The sequence below is a fragment of the Camelus ferus genome, chromosome 6 (genome assembly GCF_009834535.1).
Source record: "Camelus ferus isolate YT-003-E chromosome 6, BCGSAC_Cfer_1.0, whole genome shotgun sequence".
Taxonomy (NCBI): Eukaryota; Metazoa; Chordata; class Mammalia; order Artiodactyla; family Camelidae; genus Camelus; species Camelus ferus.
Genome location: NC_045701.1, coordinates 72,333,171 through 72,350,437, shown reverse-complemented (window position 1 = coordinate 72,350,437; position 17,267 = coordinate 72,333,171). Strand labels below are relative to the sequence as shown.

The 17,267-nt window shown below is 38.6% G+C and overlaps 1 protein-coding gene across 1 annotated transcript in view; it reads left to right on the top strand.

The window, feature by feature from the left end:
* Positions 1 to 16,979, top strand: part of SPTLC2 (serine palmitoyltransferase long chain base subunit 2) — an 85,834-nt gene extending 68,855 nt beyond the window's left edge. The window contains exons 10-12 of the mRNA XM_032482445.1: positions 4,809 to 4,944; positions 7,284 to 7,413; positions 11,949 to 16,979. Of these exons, the coding sequence (XP_032338336.1) occupies positions 4,809 to 4,944; positions 7,284 to 7,413; positions 11,949 to 12,068 (386 nt within the window). The 3' untranslated portion in view covers positions 12,069 to 16,979. The remainder of the gene's footprint in view (positions 1 to 4,808; positions 4,945 to 7,283; positions 7,414 to 11,948) is intronic.
* Positions 16,980 to 17,267: the final 288 nt, after the last annotated feature.

The window sequence follows — 17,267 nt, the reverse complement described above, 5'->3', positions numbered from 1 at the left end:
TATCACCTCAGGAATTAGGGATAACTACTTTCCAATTTGTATAACTGCCAAAGCTTACTGATTTAGCTACACTTGACTGCTTTTCCTGTTATTATCTTTGAAATTATTCAGTTGAACCAGAAGAAATTTCCTTTTTTTAGGTCAAAAATAGTCAAATTTTGGCAGTTTCATTGTTCAGCCTAGTAGTTTCGTAGGATAAACAGACCAGTTAATTTCTGTGATTCACTGTGAACCATTTCTAATTACTTTGCATCTTTCTCTAGCAATGATCTTGACCCTTCTACTCAGTCTTTATCCCACTGTCCACCAGTGATGATTGCAGTTTGCTGATCGTGATGAATTTATTGGAAGAACTGCTTTCTACTTGTCTCTTACTTGCCCAGTGTCTCCTTAAGCTCCCACACCCATTCATCCCTATCCCATTCATTTGCCAGTAAGTGCCCTTTAAAAAGTAAAATACAGATATTGTTACCCAGTAAAGGGTTAAAACTTTAAAGTTTGAAAAATACGTAATTTTTTGGTGTGATAAAGGAGAAAAAGCACTGAAGTGGAGTCAGAAAATCTTGGTCTGCTTCCTACTAAATGAAAGGCCTTAGAGAAAGTAGTTTAACATTTATGGGCCTGTTTCTTTGTGTATAAAGTGTAAGTACAGTGAACCTGTGAACAACACGTTTGAACTGCCTGGGTCCACATTTATGTGAATATTTTACGATAATAAATACTACAGTACTTCACGGTCCCTGGTTGGTTGAATCTTCACATTCAGAGGGATCTCGCCTATGGAGGACTGACTATAAATTTATATGTGTTTTAACCTCTGTGCTGTTCAAGGGTCAATTGTAGTATATTATTTTACCATATCTACCTAAAGCAGTTAGAATCAAGTGAAACTGAACTGTTAGTTGCCAATTATAGTAATTCTTCCCTTATTTGGGCATGACTAGGATGCTTAAATATATATTTAGGAGATTTTTTTAAATTGAAGTATAGTTGATTTACAATGTGTTAGCTTCTGGTATACAGCAAAGTGATTCAATTATACATATATACATATATTTGTTGTTTTTCAGATTCTTTTCCATTATAGGTCACTACAAGATATTGAATACAGTTCCATGTGCCATACAGTAGGTCCTTGTTGTTTATCTGTTTTATATACAGTAGTATGTATCTGTTAATCCCAAATTCCTAAATTAGCCCTTTGCCCCTTTCCTCTTTGGTAACCACAAGTTTGTTTTCTGTGGCTTTGAGTCTGTTTCTGTTTTGTATATACATTCATTCATATTATTTTTTAGATTCCACATATACATCTTATATAGTATTTGTCTTTCTCTGCTGACTTATTTCACTAAGCATGATATCCTCTAGGTCCGTCCCTGTTGCTGCAAATGCCAGAATTTCATTGTTTTTTATGGCTGTGTATGTATTGCACATCTTCTTAATCCAGTCATCTGTTGATGGACTCTTTGGTTGTTTCCATGCTTTGGCTATTGTAAGTAGTGCTGCTATGAACATTGGGGTGCATATATGTTTTTTAATTAGTCTTTTTGTTTTCTCCCAGGTATATACCCAGGAGTGGGATTGATGGATCATGTGGTAGTTCTATTTTTAGTTTTTTAAGGAACCTCCATACTATTTTCCATAGTGGATGCACCAATTTTCATTCCCACCAGCAGTTTGCAACAGTTCCCTTTTCTCCACATCCTCTATTTAGGGAGAAATCTTTTTAATCTGAACTTTATAAACTGCTAAAATTGAAGGTTGATAATCTCAACTCTGATGTTCATTAACATGTAAATATATAAACAAATTGTGGTATATCTTTCCTAAGGAATACTGTTCAGCAGTTATAAAGATATTTAAGTCGGGAGTTTTAAATGCCTGTTCCCACTATCTTTTTGTTGTGTATATGAGTGTTATTTTAGATGTGTTTTCCTCTGGGACTCTTCTTTTCAGGGGACAGATGACAGCAAATGATGAGACTGAGATTTCCACTTCCTTTCATTAAAGAAATGATACAGCAGTTAGTGGAAGAGTTAAAGTCTAAATCTCTTAACATTTCTTCTTTTCCTTGATAATTTTTCTTGATAATCTTGGAATGAGAAAAAAATTTTAACAGGAGGTAGTTTATGATAAGAAAGAGGTAGCAAGTTGTAGAACAGTAAGTGGTGCAGGAAAAAAATAATGTACACTTAGCAAATGTGTCACTAATTTTTAAAATTTTTAAATAAGATATCATTTGTATACAATAAAATTCACCAATTTTAAGTGTATAAATCCATGACTTTTGACATATGTAACGACGCCATAAGCGAGGTTTAACTCCTGGAAAGTTCCCTCATACCCCTTTGGTGTCAGTCCTTTCTCCATTGCCTGGCAACCACTAATCTGTTTTCAATCACTATAATTAGATCTTTTAAAGAATTTCCTATAAATTGAGTCCACAATTGTATTGTCTTTTGTGTCTGGCTTATTTCATTTAACATAATACTTTTGTGATTCATCATCATTATTGCATGAGTCAATTATTTGTTCCTTTTTATGTGTTTCCTTTCTCTCTTCATCATGTTTCCTCTACCTTTCTGAATGCATGGAGCATATTTATAATAGCATTTTTACATCCTTGTCTGTTAAAAAACTCTGTCCTTTCTGGTCTGTTTTTATTGATGGACTTTTCTCCTAGTTGCTGAGTCATATTTTCCTGTTTCTTTGAGTGCCTGGAATTTTTAATTTTATGTCAGACATTGTAAATCTTAAATTATTAGGGGCTACATTTTGTTGTATTCCCTTGGGTAATAGTGTTGGACTTTGTTCGTGGGATTGTTTGGATCATTTTTGAGACTTGCTTTTAAGGGGTATTAGGGTGGGCCAGAGCAGCTTTCAGTATAGGGCTAATTTAATTCTTCTAGTGTGAATCTGAGGTCTTTTCTTTCTACTTGGTGAAAATACAAACTACTCTCAACTCCGTATGAGTGCGGGGAACCGTTCGCTCTGCTGCTTTCTGGTGGAGCTTTCCCCAACCCCTCATAGTTTCTTCTTATAAGTACGCAGATCAGCACTCTGCCAGAGGTTCAAGGGGTCCCTGCTGCAGATCCCTGATGCTCTCTCTGTGCACCTTCCTCCTTTCCTGTTATGCTGATCGCCTTAGCCCCCCCGCCCCCAACTTCTGGTGTCCTCAACTAACAAGACTAGTTCCCCCACCTGGAGCAGCCCGGGACCTGTCTTCTGGCAGTAGGGGGCCAGTCCAAAGTCTCACTTCTTGTTTCCCTTCTCTCTGGCAGCACAGTCTTGCACTGCCTGTGGCCCAGTGTCTGAAAACCATTATTTTATACATTCTGTCCAGCTTTCTGTTGTTTACAGGCAGGAAGGTAAATCTGGTTCCTGGTACCCTGTAATGGCCAGAAGTGGAAGTCTCTTTTCTAAATGTAGAGTAAGCATGTGTTGGTATTTCTAGGGGAGAATAGGGTCTATGGCTCATCAATTCTCAACATAAACATAGTATACTTTAATATCTGCTTTAATATTTGTATGATGTATGTCATAACTTAAATGATGTTCTTTAGTGTTCACATTAAACTAAGCTGTGTGTGCTTCTCTGGTCAACTTGAAATTATTTGCATAAAGAGATTTAATTTGGAGTTATTTGTAGCAGACTTATCTAGCATAGCTTCCAATCAGTGATGGATATGTTAGTATTCTGATTCTAAGGACAGTTATTGGTCATCTGTATTTCTGATTAATTTATCTTTTGAGCTGTGTGCTGCTTTGTATTTTTAAAAATATGAATTTGCTGGCTTTCTTATATATGTGAAAAAATGACTGTGACCTTTTCTTATTTGTGAGTATTCATGGTTGAAAAACCATGAAACAGTGCTTAGTCCTTTGCAAGCTGATCTTTTGAACTTATGGCTTGCTTTCTATAACAGAACGATTGTTTTTGGACATCTATTCATAGGTTGACCTGTCATAAAGTCAAAACTAGGCCAAAAATTTAGGCAGTTAGTGGTTAGAAAAATGTACGTCTTAATCCGCTTGTGTTTTAGGGAGATGAACAGAGTAGGATTAAAAATATGACTTTATGTGATACAGATATGCTATTGCTAGAAGTTTTAGGGAAATGGTAACAAAAATTCAATCTCTTAAGAGGAAAATTTGGGGCTCTGAATGGCTCTATCTCTGGTGTAAAATTACTTGCAGCACAGTTGGAATGAGTAGTGAAATTGAGAGGCCTGGATTCTAGTCTCAGCTGTGCCCCTCAAACTGTGTGACTGTGGGCCAGTCACTACCTTTATGAGTCTCCTAATGTATAAAATGAAAATGATGATAAATATCCTGCCTGCTGTGAAGGGATAGTAGTGTTAAATGATGTGGTATCAATGCAGATGTTCGAGGCTGCTAACGTGCCACGGAAATGCTAATCAGTAAACTTTATTCTGTATTTTATTATAAAATCTGCTGTCTGTGTCTAGTATGACAGAATACAAAGCAAGATATATGTGTTTCTGTTTATATTCTTTACAGTATATTCATTTAATTATTTTATTTTGGTAGGGGGAGGTAATTAGGTGGATTACTAGTGGAGGTACTGGGGATTGAACCCAGGACCTTGTGCATGCTAAGCACGTGCTCTACCACTTGAGCTACACCCTTCCCCCTTCTTTACAGTGTACTGTGTAAAAATATTGTATGTTGGAAAGGAAGAAACAAAATGTAGAACTGTTTGATAGGATAGAGATAGAGGAAATTACTGTCTTTTTCCACTCCTGTTTTCTTAGTGTTATTTTCTTTCTCTCCCCATGATTTTCCAGGCAAAGAGTGTATACAGCAGTTAGCTGAAAACACCAGGTATTTCAGGAGACGTCTGAAAGAGATGGGCTTCATCATTTATGGAAATGAAGATTCCCCAGTGGTGCCTCTGATGCTCTACATGCCAGCCAAAATTGGGTACATTTTTTGCAAATTATAGGTTATTCTCTCAACAGACTCGAGGTTTCCTGTGATGTGAGACTCAGGCTTATGTAAAATTATCTATGTTAGCCTTCATTTGCTAGATGTACCATAAATTAAAGAGTGGATTCCAATGTAAACTATGTTAACTTGTTAGTCTTTCATTCAACAAACATTTGAGCTTAATGCACTCTTCTAGGGGATCGAGATAGGTCAGTGAACAAAACAGAAATAAAAATCCCTGTTCTCGTGGAGCTTATGCTCTAGTAGGGCAAGACTCAGACAAACTTAGCATGTAAGTAAATTATGTAATAATGTTAGAAAGTGTTCAATGCTGTGGGAAGAAATAGAGCAGGATATGGAGGACTGAGAGTGCCTGTGGCTAGGCAGATTACAGTATTAAATGGGGTGGTCAGGGAGAGCCTCAGTGGGTAAGAAAGATGATAGCTGAGCTTGAATTAGCTGAGCAAGTTAGCCACCTAGCGAAAGAAGCTCCTGTGTAGAGGCCAGAACACAGGAACGTGCTTAGCTGATGGAAGACTAGTAGGAAGTGAGTGGAGCTGAAGGGCAGTGCCCAAGGGGGAGCAGTGAGCCATGAGGTCAGCCATGTTACTGCACAGTTATCAGATGTGCACATTACACCAGCTTCTTTGGCTTCTACAAGGCATATATAGTGGAAATCTTTGTCCTGGAATAGCTTTCAATGTATTTGAGAAGTCCAGATGTATTATGAAACCAAAATACATTGGCAAAGCATATATGAATTGAACAAATAAAATTACTTGCAAAATAACTATGTGCAAAATTTCATCAGAGATATAAAATAAAGGAGTCACCTGCTTAGTATAGGCTCAGTAAAAAAGGCACATCTTTTCAGATTTGTGGTTTTGACTGGATCTTAAATATAAAATTGGCTAAGGATCATTTCTCAGGTTTAATTGAACTCATTAAAGGAACAAATATTTTTATTCATCGTTGAATCTGCAGTGCCTAGAATAGTCCTTAGCACTCAGAGGGCACTCAGTAAATGTTTATTAAAGTGAATATAGGAAGGAAAGTTAAATCAAGGAACCTGAAAGTATGGTGACTCCACAAATAGTGAGGAGGAAACTGGGGAAAGGTGCTCATTGAGGGAAAAAGAGGAGTTCAGTTTCTAACAGGAAGTCATAGGGGCATAAGGAGGTGGTGGAAATGAACCAAAGCTGAGGTATAGGATTTCCCTCATTCTTCTTTAAATGGAATTATCATAAATAAACGCAAAAAGTTATGAGGTCTGGAGGACTGACTTAGTCTAGAACCCTTTCTTTAGCAAGGACTGTGTCTAATTTACTCTGCATAGGTAAAACTCACTGTGTACATTAATTAAGATTTAGGGGGGTGAGACAGAATTGAAATAAAACACCAGAGAGTTCCACAGCATGTGCCAAAGATGTGGGGCGCTCAGGCTCAGCCTGACACAAAGGAAGTACATTGAAGATGATGTACTAGGTACTGCACTGGGAAAGCTGGCACTGTTACTGATACAACTAAAATGAGTGGGATTTTTTATTCTCAAATGCCTTAAACAGTTAAGGGGAAAGTCAAAAAGGAATAAGGTCAACATGAGAAAAGGACAAAAGAATAACATAATTTAGTAACTAACAAAATTTACATGAAAGTTAGAATTTTCTTAATTAGCCAAGATACAGATGTGGAATAAGGTCACATGCCACCAGTTTGGCTTGGGGTTGGGAGTTAAACAAGAATTATTCAGTCTGGATGTTCATCTGAAGCCTGGAAGTGAGCTGACCTCACAAACACCAAAGGAAACCCCAAATTCCAAAGGCAGCTTAACACCTACGTCGATCAAAGAAATGCCTGGTCTGGAGGGCTAATGCTCATCGGCCATTCTGCCAGCAGGAAGATGTCCCCATTACGGCAGATCCTCTGCATCCTTAATCTCAAGAATTTTTAAACTGCCAAGCCTAACATTTCAAGGACCAGGTTTTAAATTCAAGTTCATTTTGAAACTTCTGAGCCGCTGTTACTTGTCAGGGACACCTTAAGGCTACAGTTGCAAATCACTTTAGGCAAGCCCTATTAAAAATTGGTCTCTGCCAACTATATTCCGTCACCTTTGTGAAAGAAACCATTTGGGAGAAGACCTCTTTCAGTTTGAATAAAAGAAGTCTTTGTGAACTGTCAACTTTAACTTTCAAAAAAGTTACGAAAAAATTCCTAATAGAAGTCCCTAGGGCCTGTATTGTCCAAAAGCTTAAAGCATTCAGGACTGCAAGACCATTGTCCCGTGTGCTTTGTTATTCTCCCTGGTTTATTGTCCTTGTTTCCCTTTGCAGCGCCTTTGGACGGGAGATGCTGAAGCGGAATGTTGGTGTAGTTGTGGTAGGATTTCCTGCTACTCCAATCATTGAATCCAGAGCCAGATTTTGCCTGTCAGCAGCTCATACCAAAGAAATACTTGATACTGTAAGTAAACACTTTCACTTTGATATACATATGCCTTATTCTAAGAAGGCCTGTGTTTCAGATGAAATTAATCATCTGTTGCTCCTAATGTTCTTTGGGCACCTAAGATATTTACTGGTACTATAGAGGAGGAGGAACACAATGCTGCTTAAAACATTGCCATTTCCAAAAATTGTACAACTGTTAGCATCGTCTACCAGACCCTGCATGATCAGGGCTCTGGGGGATCTTCTGGCTTCTTGGTCCACTCTCTCCCTCTTTATGGTCTCTCCAGCTGTATAATTCTCTTTCTGTTCTGGCTGTTTCTACTCTAAGCTTTCTTGTGTGTTGTTCTGTCTGTGGAATGTTCTCTCTACCCTTTTCTCCCCTTTGCCTGGCTGACTGCTACTCATTCTTTATATCTCCACTTAAAGGAAACTTGCTCAAGGGTTTTTCCAAAACCCTCTTGCTATGTGTTTTTGGGACTCTTAAGACTCCCCCTTAGAAAATTATTTACCCTTATTAATTATTTAATGGCAATCTTCTCCATTAGACAAATCTTAAGGAGGGACTAAGTCTATTTTTCTCACTCCCTATCCTCAGGACCTACCACAGTGCCAGTCACATAGTAGGATAATTGACATTTTAATTTTCTGAACAGCTAAAGATTTTTATTTTTCCTCCCTATTTTCTACATAGCAAAACTTCTATGAGTATATTCTTAACCTCCTGACACTGTGAAATTGGATTCAGTTTATTGAGTATATCTTTGCTTTTCTTTATTTTGATTATGCCTTTCAGTTTTTTTCAATGAATTTTCCCATATCTCAGAAATCTTACTGGAGAATTTATTTCTACATTGATTATTTTTTTAACCCAGTGGTAGCAGCCTTTCTTTCATTCTACTCTCTTTGCATGTTTAGGAGTTTCAACATGCCTTTTTAAAAATACCTGTGTCATCAAAAGTAATGGCTGTAGTAATACACTATGTCTTCTAATAATAATTTTGACTCCTTATAACTACACATTCATGAAATAACTTAGACGTAGTTAGGCTATCTCAATAGATTTCATTTGCCAGCAAACATGTTTGCCATTTGAGAGTTCTAATCCTTTTCATAAGATCCACTTGAAGGATTGTTTGACTTTGCCTTCCATTTAGTTTTTTTTTTTAAAGCCTACAGTGCATTTTTTGAAACCATGGGTCTATTGAAGTAACTTTGTCATATGATGTTTTATGGAAGTAAACATGAACATTATGAGATACAAACTTTACATTTATTAATGGGCCCTGTGATATGATTCTATATATAGGAAATGCCATAAAATCCACACCAAAAAACTGACCTGCTAGAGCTGATAAATATATTCAGCAAAGTTGTACAGTAAAAGATAGACACACAAAACTTAGTGTGTTCCTATATAACAGCAATGAACAAATGAAAAGGGAATTAAAATTTTACTTATGATAGCATGCAAAAGAATAAAATACCTAGTAGGAATCAATTTAATCAGGGAGGTGAAAGACTTGCATATTGCAAGCTATAAAACATTGCTGAAGAAATGAAAGAAGACTTAGATAAATGGAATAATAAATATATATAAGTATAAATAATATTAATAACATTAAATATTTTATTAAATATTAAATTAAAATAAATAATGAATGACCATGGGATACCCCACGTTCATGGGTTGGAAGATTTAATATTTTTAAGATGGCAGTACAGTGGGATCTATACTGCACTGCAATCCCCATCAAAATTCCAGTGGCTTTTTTTTCTTTTTTCCAGAAACAGAAAAGATGATCCTCAAATTCATGTGGAACTGTGAGGGGCCCCAGACTGCCAAATCAGCTGGGGAAAAAAAGTAGAATTTGGTGGACTCAAGCTTCTTGATTTCAAAACTTACTGCAAAGCTATAGTTGTCAGAACAGTGTGGTACTAGCATAAAGGTAGACATATAGACCAATGGAATAGAATTAAGAGTCTAGAAATAAACCCAAACATCTATGGCTAACTGATTTTCAGCAAGGGAGCAGAGCAAAGACTAGTTAGTGGGGAAAGAATAGTCTCTTCAAATGGTGCTGGAGAGCTGGATAACCACATGCAAGAGAATGAAGTTGCACCCTTGCAAAATGGATGAACCTTGAAAATATTATGAAAACATTATGTTAAGTGAAAGAAGACACAAAAGACCACATTTATATGAAATGTCCAAAATATGCAAACCCATTGAGTCAGAAAATAGACCAGTGGTTGTCAGGGCCTGGGGGAGGGAGGAATGAGGATATGAGTATGGGGTTTGTTTTTTTGAGGTAATAATACTTTAAAATTAGATAGTGATGAAAGTTGTACAACTATACCAATATACGCAGAAGCACTTTTTAAAAGGGGAGTTTTGTGGCATGTGAATTGTATCTTAATAGAGCTATTATTTTTTAAAATGAGAAGAGCAAGATTATCAGTTCAGGGGTGCACAGCTGTCCTAGAATATTCTCTTATTCAAGGGCGTACTCAACCCTGTAATTAACATGCTTTTCCCCTAAGAACCCATCTTACCCACATGATCCAGAGGTTCATTGTAGACTATTTGTTAACAAATGGAGATACTTGTAATGATTCCTTATTCCTAATCTAACCAGGTAACCCTATATCATGGCCAGCAATTTCTAGTCACAATTTTATCTTTTATGTAAATAAAACCTGTTCATCTGAGATATTTTGTATGGGATCAACAGAAATCTTGTTATTTAGATCCCACTGGGCTGCTGTGGGTTTTTTTCTGTCTCTATTCATTTTCTTTTTTACATTGATGAAAAAATACCAGGTTCTTCTGAAGTCACAGTTTGTGAAAATTCTTTACTTTGTGCTCTCAGTAAGTCATGTGTTGTTTTAAATTAATTAATTCTGTATCAGAGGTCAGGGGAATAAATGGTTAATGGGGTCTCCCAGCTGAAATTCAGTCTTGAATTATTTCCATATGGAGCTTTTAATTAAACCTCATCTCGAAGATATCACTGTTCTGATAGCATGTTGAAGTCCAGCTTTTATTTGCTTCTTATATTTTTTACATTTGGAGTGAAGAATATTATTTTTTATGGTAGAATAAATAAGAAATGCTGTTTATTGGGTTTTTTTCCTCTCTACAAACACTGATTTATTTTAAAAGTTTAAGAATAGATACATGTGTCTATTTACGAATCAACGGATTCCCTTTTCTGAACTAGAAGGTAAACATTTTCATATGGAATTATAATCATAAGAGTGGACAGAAGATTTATATGATGTGATAGAAATTTGTAGAGTCACACTTGGGCAACAGGGCTCCTACTGCCCACATTACCGTTTCTTAGTCTAATGAGATGGTGTCATTGACAGAGCCATTGTCTCCAAGGCTGAGGCTGATTACACCTGCTTGGCAACATCCACAGGTGCTTGGGCGTGGATAACAGGGCTGGAGGGCCACTATGAGCTGAAAGTGCAGTCTGTGACCTGTACCAGGTGCTTTTATTAGAAAGCCTTAGAATCTAGGATTCAAAATTTTTTGCTGTCGTTGTTGGATTTTTCTGAGAGGTATCTGGGGCTTAGAGTTTCCTTGTCCTTTTATTAAATATTTTCTCAGAAATTCTAAGCACATATCCCTCTTTTATACTGGGATTTCTATTCTGACTTTCTGTGTGCTGCTTTTTAGACAGGTAAACTGTGTCAGCTGTGACTTGTGTGCTTTGCTGTACGTGTGTTATACTTAATCCAGAAGTTTGTTTTTTTGTTGGGGGGGTGTTGTACATCTAAGAAACTACATACAGGTTACCTGTTGGACTAGTGTAGCAATAAGGAAGAGACTTTCACTTCATAACTTGTCTTAGTGTTTGAATTTTTTTAATAAGAAACTTAGTTTCTTTGAAAACTAAAAGAGCAAATTTCACAGAAAAGCAGTTACTGAGATAATTAAGAGTTCTGACGGAAAGACAAGATAATCTCTCAGTGTTCGAGTTTGGAGGTTTAAAATCAGACCTGAGTTTAAATGCCCGCTCTGTTCTTTCCTTGCTCCCTTCCCTACACCCTGTCCATTACCTACCCAGCGTCTCCTCCTAACAGCTTTCACTTTTTCTTACTAAGTCTGCACAGAAGCCCACTTTGGGGACTCTCTTCATCTTGCATCTAGGAAGCATCCCAGTGCAGACTTCACATCACTTTTCTGGTAGTATGATAACAGAAGGAGCAAGTACTGACAGATAAAAGGAGAGATGACAGATCGTAGCCAGCCTGGCAAATTCAGGGTGCATATTCCTTCTTCTGCTAAGCACATCCTACTTTGATGAATTATATACCCTGTATCCTGCATCCCTGCTCTTCACAACCCATTCTTCATGGTCAGCCTGACATCCTTGCTCAAAAAGCAGCTCTGGACTGTAATCTGCTCAGAGTAAATGCACTAGACACGGTCCCACCACAGGATAACTGTGCCATGATTGCTTTTAGAAAACTAAAGCAGCAGGTGTGCCCTCATCCTCCTAGCTCTGACCAACTTCTGCTCTGTTTTGTATATTTTAGGCTTTAAAGGAGATTGATGAAGTTGGGGACCTATTGCAGCTGAAGTATTCCCGTCACCGGTTGGTGCCTCTACTGGACAGGCCCTTTGACGAGACTACATATGAAGAAACAGAAGACTGAGCCTTTTTGGTGCTCCGCTAGAGGAACTCGCCCTTACCCAGGACGTGGGTGGCCTTTCTGAGCCAGTTCCCTGTGGCCATCTCTTGTGCAAGACATTTTCTCAACTACTGATGGTGGCCACCTCCAGTCTAAGTGGCATTTTGTAAATAGTAAAAAAACTGCTTCATGTCCTTCCTTTGCTACATTTCACCTTTTTTTAAAAAAAAAAAAAAAAAGGTGAACTCACTTTGCTTTTTTGTCCATTAAAAAATGTTTTATTTTATAACTATTCTACTTGTGAAATCACGCTTACCCAAGCCCGTCTCTGGCTAACCACGCAGACCATTCAGCTCTCCCAGCCACCTGGCAGATGTGGGCCCATCGAAAGCTCCTGCTGGCCCTGGCATTGTAGCCTCTGACTCACCTGGCCCTCCTTCCTGGGGAGCAAGTGCCTTCCACTTACTTCCAGTCCAGGTGTCAGAGGCTGCCAACTTTGGAATCCTTAATTAACCAGTCATGTGATCAACCAAAATGTTTTCATGTGTCTTAAGTTTAGCCATTTAAGAAAAACAGTAAAAACTAACATTGCTGGAACTCCCCCTCATTGTCTAACCTTCCCTGGCCAGGAGCCTCCCAGGCTTGGTCTTATTCCATTTCGTTCTGGTCACTAGATGGTTTCTTCTTTTACCATCAAATATTCTTCATAATGGTCACATCTGAGCATATGTCCAATTTCTGGGTTCTTCCCAAGCCATAATCTAACACTCCTATCCTCTATTTAAAGCACTTAAATTGTTTTAAAAGCGCCCACATCCCACCCTGGTCAGACCTCTGGTGAAGCTGACTCACAGTTCACTGTTCTGTGTATAAAGCTGCTTGACAGAGTGACATGCACTCCTGCTGGGGTGAGAGGGCAGGGGCGCTGTGCAAAGAATTGATTGTTCCCTGCAGAATGTCTGTGGTCTGGTTCTTATTGCTTTCTACTTTTCAAACTTAATGACAGCCTCTGCCTGGGTCTGGGTCCAGATTAGGATTTAAACTGATAAAGGAAAATGTTGGTAAAGCTCTGCTCAGAAATCATTTGTCATGTTCCTAATTTAAGAATTAACGTCTATCAACTTACCCTTTTTAGAAGATGACCCATTTAAATTTCACTCTGAGGCCAGTTCTCCCTTATTCTTGATGTCCTAATGCAGTTCTAACCTGGCATCTGGGGCCTACGGGGCTCCATCTCCTTCTACCCTGCCCACCATCCCTCGAGAAATTCTGAACACTTACTTCTTTGCTAACCTTCTGTTTTGACTCTGTTTTCATACCAGGTAAAGGGACTTCTTTCAGAGAGCTTTATACTGCTTGACCAAAGAACAAATCTGGAAATCACCATATTAAAATTATTTTTTTCTGTTGACCAAAGCTTAAGTGAAGAGAATTTTTTGACTTTTTTTATGCCCAAGATCAGTTTATTTTTTAGTAGCCATCAAGTATTATAGGGGAAGGATTGAGAATGGATTGGAAAAGTATTGTGTGAAAGTAGTTTTGCACATCTCTATTTTTTAAATCCCTCCTTTTATTGGTAAAAATTCTCAGTCCAGATTCTCCTGGGCAACCTGTGATCAGCTGTGGTATGTTCTTGCACATACATGTAGTGGAGGAAATAAGCAATACTATGGTTTGTGGAGTTTTGTTTTCATGTCTTAAGTTATCTTTGGTTACTTTCAGCATCTGAGAGCCTTAAGCCCTTGAAATATTCCAAGGTTTTTATTTTACTTTTTTAAGAACAGATAAAGGTGAATTTAAAGTACCAAGTAAAGATGCAGGGACTACATATAGCATGCACAAGCTGAAGTAAAAAAGATTGTGATAACTAAGTAATTAGTCCTGTAAAGTAAAATACATTATTAACCTTTCCTGCATATCTAGTTCCTCACCACAGAACCCCATTAGAATACCAGAGAGCTTTTGCACTGCGGTTACCATTTAGTGGTGTAGGGTTTGCAGAAGTCACAAACTTAAAGCAATGAACTTACAGCTAGTGTTTTATTTTGGCTTGCATGAAGTCACTGCAGCTTAAAATGTCACTTAGTAGGGGCATTAAAAATATATATATATATATCACTTTGCTGGTGCAGTTATTTTAGGATAAGTATCGTTGAGTTACAGATTTATTTTGAAGAGCTAAAACTCTTGTGATCTATCCATGACCTCTGCTTTCTAAAGGAGAAAACATTATACACACTGGTTGTCTCTTTAAACTAAATAATATAAGCCTAGGGTCCAGTCATATCACAAGTATCATTATTTAACCAAGCCTCCCACTTGGGGAAATACAAGTGTGTATAAATACAGTCATTGGGATCGTGTAGAAATCTGGGACTAAAAAGTGCTGTTTAGTATATGGTTTAACACAGCCTACTTCAAGAATCTGATGGGATTCAAATAGGTATCAGCTCACGAGGCTGATTGTCAGAGTTAGTCAACAGAGGTGTGACTAATCCTTACCACTTTTTCTCATCCCTCTTTATTTAGCATTGCCTTTCCTGCAGATCGCATCAGAAACCAGAAGTTTATGACTAGGGGACATCAAAGAATGGATCAAGTGGCAGGGCAGATTCTCTCCTTCCACTTTTGTTCTAAAAACTTTACCCTAGAATATGGCATACTTTCTAGAGCAAGTAAATATTGAAAGAGAGTGTACAGAAGCAGGGTCTTTAGAGCACTTTAACTTTTCACTTCGTTTTGGAAAATTTCTTCCTTTTAAAAAAACATTCTTGTCTCCAGGCCCCAGAGTACTGCTTGCTTGTTTGAAGAACTCAGCATCTTAGTCCTTTCATTACTGTCTTAAACTTTCATGATAGGGTGAGGATTTCAGGTAGTCAAACATGCTTCTTCCTGGTGTGGTCATGCGTGGTGAACAGAAAATGTCTGACACAGCTACTAAGGGCTGTGTTTGCCTAATGTCCTTTCAGAGGCCAAGGCCCTGTTTCTTCCCCCCACCCCCCTTTCCAAATTGGTGAGGATCTCTGGCCCTCAGTCATGCTGGGTTGGGCAGCTGCACGGAACTGCTAGTCATGTCATAGGCAGTGAAGAAAGAGAACTTGGGTTATTCTTTTGTACAAATTTGTGGCAAAACCACCTAGAGGAGGTTAAACACAGTTGACTGTCTCCTAGTTCTCTTGTATAGAGAATTGCTGTGACCTAATTCCCAGGGTGTCTTTCCTTTCCTGGTGTTCCAGGTAAGCCAGAATGGGTTTTAATCTCTATTTGGTATAACCTATACGGTTAGAAGAGATGGGAGAGTCGTGATTTTCCTTCTGTAGGCTCTCATGAAGGTCAAGAACTGTTGAGCATTTCACACAGGTAAAATCAGCGTAGCCCAAAGAAGTTACGAAGGGGGAGTTTTGAAAATCAAAGTATTCTTGGCTGTTGAGCAGCTGTTTGCTTAAATGCAGCCTCAGAACCTGTGGATGTGCTGCTGTCTGCTTAACCTGGAAGTTCAGTGCCCAGCAGGCATCTTAATCCTTTAAGCCAGTTAATCACAATACCTTCCACGTGAAGAAAAGCGTGTCCATTCTCTCCACAGCTTTATCCACATGAAATGTTTTCAGGCTTCCAGCCAGTTGCCATGTGCCCAGATAGCTGAGTTAGAAGGCTGGCTTCCCGCCTTACACAGAAGAAACGCCAGGACTAGCCAATGACGCCTTTGCTTTTAATTGTACTGAAAATGCTGTTGCCTGTTTTGTCATTTCCAGTGACTTCAATTTTCCAAGCACTTTTGCTATAGATTGAGCCTTTTCCAGGGAAGAAACCAAAGGGGCCTGCTTGAGCCCTTACTGAAAATGTTTATGCTAGTCTTCTCTGCTGAGTCTGGAGGTATCACATTCCCAGTCACCCTTGGGACTGGCTTGGCGGGGGAGCTGTGGGCAAGGTCTTGTTTACTACGTAGTGCACATGATAAATGGCCTGATAAACTGTGATTCTTTGTGGTATGATGAGTTATAATAAACTGACCCTAAAGAATGCAGTGGCTCTTAAACTGCCATTACTGTGTTTTTAATGAAGCATACCCACAGCTCTGATCTCTGAGCAGTTGTGGGGAGGTGGGATGACAGGTAAAAATAAGAACAGTGTCCTCGTGTCGTGCCAGGCGTCCTGCCTTGTTGCCGCCGGCACGGATAAGCAGATCCTTCCATGCACAAGGAGCCTTGAGCCCACTCAAAGTCTGCCTTTTCCAACACAATTCCCAAGTTTCTTGTGTAAAGCTTGGGTGCCTGACCCAGGCCTTCCAAGGAAGTTGGGACGTATCACTGACTAGGGTGGAGTGGTAGCTTGTCTTCACCCTTAACAGTCGGTCTTGTTGCCTCAGTGATGTGATTAATGGTGGGAATGATTAAAAAGCATCCTTGATGGTTCTTAACGGAATGTTAAAGAGATCACCCTGAGCATGTCAGCCCACATGCCCACACAGGCTTGATGATCCCTCTCTGCAGAAAGGTAGCTAACATGAAGAGAAGGGGGAAAGAGAATGAGAATGGAGAAACAGCTTATGGGGAGCTGAGACCTTATTTTGTTGTCCCATATTTTCCCACTGCTGTAAACTGGGCTTTGCCAGAGGTGCTGTGATGCCCCTCTCCAGTCTGTCATGCTCACGTAATCTGGGGAAGTAAGAAGGGGAAATGTAAATAAATTTTTTTAAATTTAGTAATGTATTAAAATGTCACTCTCCCTTACCCATCCCTGTCTCTCTATTTTGCCAGGTGATTTGTTTTTCTTTGCTTTGTTGGATGACTGTCAAGCTATATAAATAATGGGTTGGGGTAGGTGTATCCATTTAGAGAGTGCATGTTAAGAACTGAAGGGGAGCTTCTTGAGATGACTTAAGAATCATCCCATGCAAATATATTGTTTTGCCCCAATAAAATACTCGGAAAGCTGTATCTGCCTTTATTTATTCAACCAATAAATTCTGAATGCTGTTTCCATGCTGGGCACTGCACTGAGCATTACCAATAACAGCAAACAAAACAATATAGTTCCTACTTTCTAGTACACAAATAAGCACGTGAACCATGTATACCATCTTAGACGCTGCTAAGTGCCATAAAGGAAAGGTAAGAGCACGATAAGAGATTGTAACCAGTGTCTGGTTTGGACAGAGGTGATAGAGGAAACTTTTCTAAGGAATGGAGGACCTGAAAGAAAGTGTGGCTGATGCTCAGTAAG